General features: G+C 39.4%; 1 protein-coding gene across 1 annotated transcript; it reads right to left on the reverse strand.

Moving 5' to 3' along the window:
- Positions 1-8,265: 8,265 nt before the first annotated feature.
- On the reverse strand, positions 8,266-9,680 carry LOC107630752 (putative WRKY transcription factor 29). The gene is made up of 2 exons (XM_016333971.3): positions 9,098-9,680; positions 8,266-9,003 (listed from the first exon to the last, which is right to left on the reverse strand). The coding sequence occupies exons 1-2, from the start codon at positions 9,472-9,474 to the stop codon at positions 8,490-8,492; spliced, it is 891 nt and encodes a 296-aa protein (XP_016189457.1). The 5' UTR covers positions 9,475-9,680; the 3' UTR covers positions 8,266-8,489.
- Positions 9,681-9,882: the final 202 nt, after the last annotated feature.

The following is a 9,882-nucleotide window of genomic DNA, read 5'->3' on the forward strand; positions in this document are numbered from 1 at the left end:
TAATATTTATACCACTTCTTTACATATTTTTTATAATATAAAAGATAATTTTTTATTTCTTATCAATCACTTTGAATACTAAAATTAAAACTATACAAAAAAATTTACACAAAAATGATATATATATATATATATATATATATATATATATATATATATATATATATATATATATATATATATATTAGATTGTTTTTGCTTCTCTTAGGCATCATTTCATGTCGCTCCCTTTATAATCTACGCAAGCAAACATAGATTTTGCTAAATAATTATGGTAGAATACACTACAATTAAATACTAATATAAAATATACACTAAAATATGAAATACAAATTAAATTATGCATATATTTACACAAATATATAGTAGCTAATTTTAGTTGTTAATTTTAGTTGACATAATAATTTTGTTTTCGTAAATGATTTAACTCAAACAACTGACCAATTACTTAATTTGAATAGCTAATAATTCACCAGTACTAAAGTAGCGATTGACTATATTGCGGTGAAAATAGTGAATTCTACCCAACATCTTCTAAAATAACATGTAAGTTATCTTTTATCATGTGTCAAATTTTAATTGGTCATCATCTTAACCATAGTTAGATTATTTTGTAGTTTATTATTTTATTACGGATCCGATCCACGGATCTTATACCCGGAACGATCCCTGAATCCGGTTACCCGGGTCCAACCCGCTTTGCCTTTCCAGAAGACCCGGAACCGGCCCACTAGAACTCCTAACCAACTTTCGAATTCAAACGTCTCCCTTATCTTAATCAAGTAAGATAAGATAAGATAATTCAAACGTCTTCCTTATCTTAGCCAAATAAGATAAGATAAGATATTCACCATCACCTATAAATAGAGGAACCAGGTCCCTCCAGGTATTCATTCATTTCTCACACCTTATACCTTTCAGATCCATTCTGACTTGAGCGTCAGAGTGTCTTTGCAGGTACCTCCCCCCATTGCTCCAGTCAAGTGATCCGACATCTGCCTCAACCCGCAAGTTCTCGATCCATCTCTCAACCCGTACCAGAGACATCTTGTACATTGGCGCCGTCTGTGGGGACTTTGCAACGTTGTGGCGGCATGGCGGATAACCCAGAAGAGCAATCATCAAACTTAGATTTCTTGCGTATAACTGAGAGCAAAAAGGAATAATGTTTCCTTAACTTGAATCACCTTTGTAGTGATAACACACCTTTGCCCTACTCCAATGGCGAAATTCCAAAGGAATAATGTTTCCTTAACTTGCACCACCTTTGCAGTGATAACACACCTTCGCCCTACTCCAACGGCGAAATCCCAAAGAAATAATGTTTCCTTAACTTGCATCACCTTTGCAGTGATAACACACCTTCGCCCTACTCCAACGGCGAAATCCCAAAGGAACAATGTTTCTTCGACTTGCAATCACCTTTTTAGTGATAACACTCTTTATGCACCCTCGCCCTACTCCAACGGTGAAATCCCAAATCCTCCGAGCCCAAAGTCTCGCCTCCCTTTAGTGGGACACCTCCACCTCTTGGACCCTCTCATTCACCACTCCCTCATCCGTCTCTCCAAGCGCCATGGCCCCATCTTCTTCCTCTAATTTGGCTCCATGCCCATCGTGGTTTCTTCTTCTTTTGAACTCTTCAAGCTCTTCCTCCAAACCCACGAGGTCACCTCCTTCAACACCAGGTTCCAAACCTCTGCCATCCGCCTTCTAGCCTATGACAACTCTATCGCCATGATCCTCCTTTGAACCTTACTGAAAATTCACAAGGAAGCTCATCATGAGCGACCTCCTTAAACGCTACCACCGTGGCCAAGCTCCGAGCCAAGAGATAAAGAAAGTTCTCAAGGTTCTTGCACAGATACGCGGGACAGCCAAATCGTGGCGGCATGACGGAGAACCTCGAGGAGCGATCCTCCACCCAACACCCCAACTCCCGAACTCCAAGATAACACTTCTCCTACCCACGGGAGGATAATAAGCGCGGCACATCGCCAACCAACCCCAACCCAGCAACAACCAAGAGAGGACAACCGTCCTCCCACTGAAGCCCAGTCACCCGACGGCCTAGGAGAGAAGGCGGTCCAGATAATCCAAGAGTTGTGCCTTAGGGTGCAAGACCTCAAAGGCCGAGTTACACCCAAAGAAAAGCACAACGCCGAAAACAGAAGTCACGCAACCTCCAGATCAAGATCTCACCATGAAACCAGGCACGGCGGATCGCCAGAACGGCGACATGCCAAGAGATACAATCGCAGCATCTCCCGTGACCACGGACGGCAGGATGCCTGAACGACAACACGGCAAAAGGTATGATCACAGCGTCTCACGCAACTTGGCTCATCAACATGACACGGACGACAACCGACGACATCGAGAGGCCAAACTCACAAGAAGTGACCACGTGATAATGGGAGCCACTCTCTTCACTGAAAGAATCCTGAAAGAAAAACTCCCTAAAGGTTTCGACAAACCTACGGATATGAAGTACGACGGAACCAAGGACCCCCAGGAGCACCTAACGGCCTTCAAGGCCAGGATGAACCTGGAAGGGGCAGCTGACGCGGTCCAAGGCAGGGCCTTCTCGGTAACCCTAGTCGGGCCAGCGATTAAATGGTTCAACGCCCTCCCTAACGGATCCATAACTGGCTTCCACGATATCTCACGGAAGTTTATGGCCCAATTCACCACCAGAATCACCAAAGCTAAACACCCCATCAACTTATTGGGAGTCACCCAGAGACAAGACGAGTCCACGAGAAAATACCTTGATCACTTCAACGATGAATGTTTAACGGTCGACAGACTCACGGACTCAGTCGCAAGCCTTTGCCAAACTAACGGGCTCATGAATGAAGACTTCCGGAAACACCTCACTACCAGACCGGTGTGGACCATGCATGAGATCCAGAGTGTTGCAAAGGAGTACATAAACGACGAGGAAGTAAGCCAAGTCATAGCCGCCAATAAACGGCATCACGACAGCACACGACATGGCAGCACAGCACCTCGACATAACCCCCCACCAAGAGAAAACCATAAAGAACATCCCAAACCAGCAAACGTAAACCAACCCCCAGAATCGAAAAATTCTCTAACTACACACCTCTGACGGCCCCGATCACCGAGTATACCACCAAATAGCCAATCAAGGTATTCTCCCGAGGGCCCAACAACTCAAGGAAAGAATGGGCGGCACCACCGAGGATGCGGACACAGGACACAAGATTATTTCGACCTAAAAGATGCCCTCGAGCAAGCCATACGAGACGGCAAACTCCCCGAGTTTGCCAAAATCATCAGGGAACTAAGACGCGCGGAAAAAGACAGATCACCAGAATAAGAAGGACGTAACACGAGGACATAGAGACAAGCCTCTAGGGAAAGCCCTGAAATAGATTCGACCATTATCGTGAACGTCATCACAGGGAAAGACACCCCAGGAAAATTAAAATCAGCACTGAAGAAGGATCTCAAGATCCTGGCAGTTAGAGACCAAACCCCAACCGCCACCACCAATAGAGCGATAACATCTCCCCCGAGGATTGCCAGCATGGCACCTCGACAGAAGACGCCCCCTTCGTCATCTCAGCAAAGATTGGAACCGGGCTAGTAAGAAGAATACTGGTGGACACGGGAGCAGATTCCAACATCCTCTTCAGAGGAGCTTTCGACAAGCTCGGACTCCGCAACGACAACCTCCAGACACACCGCAATGGAGTAACCGGACTCGGAGACAACTTCCTCAAGCTAGACGGTTCCATCATTCTTCCCCTTACCATAGGGATAGGAAGCCAGAGGAAGACAATCTTGTCCGAGTTCGTGGTCCTCAAGAACTCCATCGCTTATAACGTCATCCTTGGAAGAAAAACAATCAACGACCTCTCCGCCGTCATCTTTACCAAATACCTTCTAATGAAGTTCACGGCATAAGATGGCTCCGTCGGAACCATCCACGGAGGCCGGGAAACCGCGGTAGAATACGACAACACCAGCCTAGTCTTACGCAAGAGATCCCGAGATGCGGCAGGTATCTTCCTTTCCGACCTCGATGCACACCAAAGTCCACGCAGAATCATGGGAGAAAACGACAAAGAAGCAAAGTAGGGCCTTACAGACAAGGTCAGGAGTATAGCACACCTACGGAAGCTAGCCCTAAAATAGAGAATAAGCCTAAGGTACAATGGCAGCACGGTACGACGAGACTTCGGACCAGGAGACCTCGTCTTACGACAAAACAACATCAGTCTACCCACTCCCGGAAAAGGGAATCTCACGCCCAACTAGGAGGGTCCCTACCAAATCAAGACGGTAATCGGAAAAGGAGCCTACAGGCTCGAAAGACTAGATGGGACCAAGCTCCCAAGATCCTGAAATTCCACCAACTTACAGCGCTACTATATGTAGAAACATGCTTCCAAAGCAACAAGATCGAAGTCGTTTAAGACTATCTCTTTACCTTTTATATTTTGCCTTCTTCACTTTCATTTATTGCTTAAGTTGTTCAATCGTATATTTTCTTACTGGGCACTCTTTCCTACCTACATCGGGAGGTTTTAACGAGGCCCAAACCACAAATGAAATTCATTATTTCAAAAGCATTGCCTTATCCGACGACACGAACTAAACGCGGCTACACCCAGGGATCGATCACCCCGAGGCCAATAGAACGGATATCCAAATAACAGAATGGATATCCAAATAAGTAAACGGCTACCCAGGGATCGATCACCCCGAGGCCAACAGAACGGATATCCAAATAACAGAACGGATATCCAAATAAGTAAACGACACCCAGGGATCGATCACCTTGAGGCCAACAGAACGGATATCCAAATAAGTAAACGGCTACCGAGGGATCGATCACCCCGAGGCCAACAAAACGGATATCCAAATAATAAAACGGATATCCAAATAAGTAAACGGCTACCTGGGAATCGATCACCCCTAGACCAACAAAACGGATATCCAAATAACAAAACGGGTATCCAAATAACAAAAAATGATGGCCCGGGGATCGATCACCCTGAGGCCAACAGAACGGATATCCAAATAACAGAACGGATATCCAAATAAGTAAACGGCTATCCAGGGATCGATCACCCCTAGGCCAACAAAACGGATATCCAAATAACAAAACGGGTATCCAAATAACAAAAAATGGCGGCCCGGGGATCGATCACCCGAGGCCAATAAAACGGATATCCAAATAACAGAACGAATATCCAAATAAGTAAACAGCTACTCGGGAATCGATTACCCCTAGGCCAACAAAACGGATATCCAAATAACAAAACGGGTATCCAAATAAAAAATGGCAGCACGGGGATCGATTACTCTAAGGCCAACATAACGGATATCCAAATAACAAAAATAATGACTCATGAATCGATCACCCGCAAAGCCAACAAAACGGAAATCCAAATAAGCTAAATAAACAAAGTTTTGAAATCGGCCCACTAAGAGGTCTAAAATAAGTTCACAATAACGGCCCAAAAAAAAGGCCACACAAAACAAGCATGAGGACGGTCTTCCAACTCGCAGAAAGTCAGACTGACCAACATCCTACCAATTGGTGCAGGATGACGTCACGTCTTTTTCAGGCCCCTCACAGTCTCCCGAACTATAGAGGATCAGACTCTCCAACAACTTAGCATTGAGACTAAGAAAGCATACTCTCATGCTCCGGGGGCAACTGTTACGGTTATCAAACCCGACATGTGATGAAACGCCCAAACAACGCGCTCCTCGCCTGACCATGAAACGGCTAGGAACTCCCCAAATCGTCGACCTCGACCGGAAAAACCAAACAACGATCTCCTTGCAAAACCACAACGGCAAGGAAAAGGTTCCTCCAGCGATGAGACCGAGCACCCTCACTCTCTCGCTCCGGGAGCAACTGTTACGGATCCGGTCTACGGATCCTATACTCGGAACGGTCCCCGAACCTGGTTACCCGGGTCTGACCCGCTTCGCCCTTCCAGAAGGCCCAAAACTGGCCAACTAGAGCTCCTAACCAACTTTCAAATTTAAACGTCTCCCTTATCTTAATCAAGTAAGATAAGATAAGATAATTCAAATGTATTCCTTATCTTAGCCAAATAAGATAAGATAAGATATTCACCATCACCTATAAATAGAGGAACCAGGTCCCTCCAGGTATTCATTTATTCCTCACACCTTATACCTCTCAGATCCATTCTGACTTGAGCGTCGGAGTGTCTTTGCAGGTACCTCTCCCCATTGCTCCAGTCAAGTGATCCAACATCTGCCTCAACCCGCAAGTTCTCGATCCATCTCTCAACCCGTACCAGAGACATCTTGTACATATTTGAGATGGGTAATTGTATAATTTTTTAAAATATCAAAATCCCACTTTCGTTAATTGAAGCACCTTTTAACTCCTCCATTCTTTCGTCATCGCGTAGCTTCGTCCTTCCAAGCATCGTCGTCGTGACAAGAAGCGCCAACGTCGTCGTGACGTCATTAAATTCTCATCGTAACTTTACCGTCCTTCCCAATATAACCAGTGCTGACCTTATCGCTATCTCCTATCCTCTCATTCGATCCCTCTTTTTGCAGTGGATCACTCCTTATCAACATAATTAATGGTTAGTTTGGTTATTAAATTTTTTTATTGAAAAAATATACTTTTATTTAATTACATGATTGAACATATATTCGTATGTAAAATATAATATAATAAAATAAATCTATTCAGAGTACTTAAAAGTATAATTAAAATCAGGAATATACAAATATAATAATAAAATTTGTATTTTAAACAAATAAATATATCTTTTATCATACATAAATTATTTTAAAAAATAAATAAATGGTTAAAATTAATAACACAAGTTTAAAATGATAAAATCTAACTTTTTTACAAGTATTTTTTATAATATTTTTATTCTTTTAAATTTTAATTTAATAGTACTTTATTATTTACTTAATAATTAAACAAATTATTTTCATGAAAAATTATTTTTGTATTATTTTAAAGAAGAGACCAATATAACAATTTAAAAATAACGTAAAAATAATATTTTAAATAAAAAATAGTTAATATTAAAATTTTTAAATGCAAAAATAAATTGTATAGATATTTAAGAGATAAATATGAAATATATGTCTAAAATAAATAAAACAGACAAAAATAATTCGTTATTTCTTAAGACTACTTCTATTTATATATTTTATTTATTTTAGGCATGTATTTTATATTTATCTGTTAAATATTTATACAATTTATTTTTGTATTTAAAAATTTAAATATTAAGAATTTTTTATTTAAAATATTATTTTTATGTTATTTTAAAACTGTTATATTGGTCTCTTTTTTAAATTGTTATATTTGTTTAATCATTAATTAAATAATAAAGTACTAATAAATTAAATATTATAAAAAATATGATAAGAAAGTTGAATTTTATCATTTTAAATTTTTGTTATTAATTTTAACAATTTATTCAATTTTTTTAAATAATTTATATATGATAAAGCATATGTTTACTAGAGTACAAATTTTACTATTATATTTATATGTTCATGATTTTAATTATATTTTTAGCACTCTAAATAGATTTACTTTATTATATTATATTTTACATATGAAAATATGTTCTATTATGTAATTAAATAAAGATATATTTTTTTAATAAAAAAATTTAATAATCAAATTAACCATTAATTATGTTAATAAAGAGTGATTCATAACAGAAAGAGAAATTGAGTGAGAGAAGACGGGAAATAGCAATGACATCGGCGCCAGCTATACTAAGAAGGACGAGAATGTAGTTAAGGAATGATGCATTGAAGAAAGAGAGATTGCGTGAGAATATAGTAGATGACGACGACGTAAATAATAAATTATACTATTACCCATCTTAAATAATAAATTACAAAATAATTCAACTATGGTTAAGATAATGACCAATTAAAATTTGACCCATCATAAAAGGTAACTTACATATTATTTTAGAAGAGGTTAGATAGCATTCACTAGTAAAAATAGGTGCATATAAAGTTATTACAAGCGAACTCTGGTATGCAGATACAGTTTTCGTTTGGGTATTATTTCAGAGCTATTAAAATTGGATAACAATGATGTTTGGTAATTAATTTGTTGAAAGTTCAAATCAAATATTGTATGGTTGGAATTGAAAGATTTGGTTTCTAAGTTTAAATAGTTCAATACGGCAATACAAAATGGATCGTAATTTAAGCACAATTGGTGAAATATAAGATCGCCCACAATAACCATTGGTAGCTAAGAAACTGAGGTATCTAGCATTGAAATTTTGCTTCTTTGTTTACATTGACGAACAGAAGATTAATAACTATAAGCTTCAAAACATACAAAACAAAAAAGAAGAAAAGTAATTCTACAAAATCAGAGTGGGAAAAGAGGAACTAGGGATTATATTGTAAAAACTTGCTCTAATTAAGTACGTTAGATTCATTCATTAATGACGAAGATTGACGAACTAATAATTACCAGCAATGAAATCATCAGCATGAAATTCAAGTTCTTGTTTATTATTAAGCCTCATAAATTCATGATCGATGTCTGTTGTGTCTGGAAACCAAACATCACCAAACTCAGCAGCTTCACAAAGAAGTCCATGCTGCTTCTTGAATCCCTTATGTTCTTCCATGGACGAGGAATTCGAAGAAGAAGAACAAGTTGTAGTAGTAGTAGTAGTTGTTGTTAAGGAGTTGTTCTTGCGTGAAATCCCTGCGAGAGAGTTGCGGCGAGTAGGGTAGGGATGGTTGTGTTCAGCGGTGTATGTAACCAAGAAAATCGTTGGATCCAGATGGTTCCTTTCAACTTGTTTCCTCGCCACGCATCCTTTCGAGCTGCTGCACCTGTAATAGCTCCGTGGATATGGTGAACCCTTGATAGGTTTCTGTCCGTATTTTCGCCACGCCCATGCGTCGCAAACTCCAATATCCGCCGCTGTAACCTCCTTCACCACCCTCTTGTTCATGTTCTTCTTGCTGCATATCATTATTAATATTATGTTAGGGTTCAACAACTAGTTAATTAATTAACCTCATAATTAAGTAAGTAAAATAAACTGAATAAACGTACCTCTTTTTAGGTTTAGAAACTGTGGAAACTTGCTGCAAGTTTTGTTTGATGGCATCTTCGGGTTCTTTGGGGATTATTGGTAACGGTAGGGGATGATGATTATTATTATCATCTTCATTAATATTGTTTTGAATATGAGGGGAAAGAGTGTGGAAAACTGGGTAGAAAGGCTTGTAAAGCTCGTCCAATTCATCAAGGACCCTTGTGGTTTCTGAGAATTCAGGAAAACTACTAGTACTGAAAAGTAGGTCATAATCTTGTTGATGAAAAAGGAAATTAGGGTTTGGATCGTGCTCCATGATGGTGGTGGCAGTTGATGGGCACCCTCTCACAATGGATTCCAGATCCCAGTCCATGAAGCAAGCAAGCTCATCCATCAATAGCAGTCAGGTAGGCAGAGATAATAATTATGGAGAAATCAGATCAAGGTGCCACCAATCAGAAGAGATTAATAAAAGATGTGGTGGGCCAGATGCCTTAACAAAACAAATTGCAAAGGAATTAATTAATCCAATGATTTTTTTTTTTTTGTTTTTTGGCAAAGGCTTTTTGAGAAATGTCAACCAGTATGTGTGTCATATATATACGTGAAATGTTAATGGAAGCACACAGTGATTTAATATTAATTTTTCTAATTCAAAAGTTCAAAGTTCAAAGTTCAAAGTAGCAATAGCATTTTCATTTTCATTTCAGTTGACTAACAAAAAAAGTCAATATGGGAGAGCAAGTGGAAGTGAGGAAGCCTTCATGTTTTTCTTTTTTCAGCAATTCGGTGCTGACCTTTT

The sequence above is a fragment of the Arachis ipaensis genome, chromosome B3 (genome assembly GCF_059453495.1).
Source record: "Arachis ipaensis isolate K30076 ecotype BB chromosome B3, ASM5945349v1, whole genome shotgun sequence".
NCBI lineage: Eukaryota > Viridiplantae > Streptophyta > Magnoliopsida > Fabales > Fabaceae > Arachis > Arachis ipaensis.

Coding starts and splice junctions, on each gene's coding strand:
- LOC107630752 (XM_016333971.3), bottom strand. CDS start 9,474: ATGGATGAGCTTGCTTGCTTCATGGACTGGGATCTGGAATCCATTGTG. Junction 9,004..9,097: donor GTTTCTAAACCTAAAAAGAG/GTACGTTTATTC, acceptor AATGATATGCAG/CAAGAAGAACATGAACAAGA.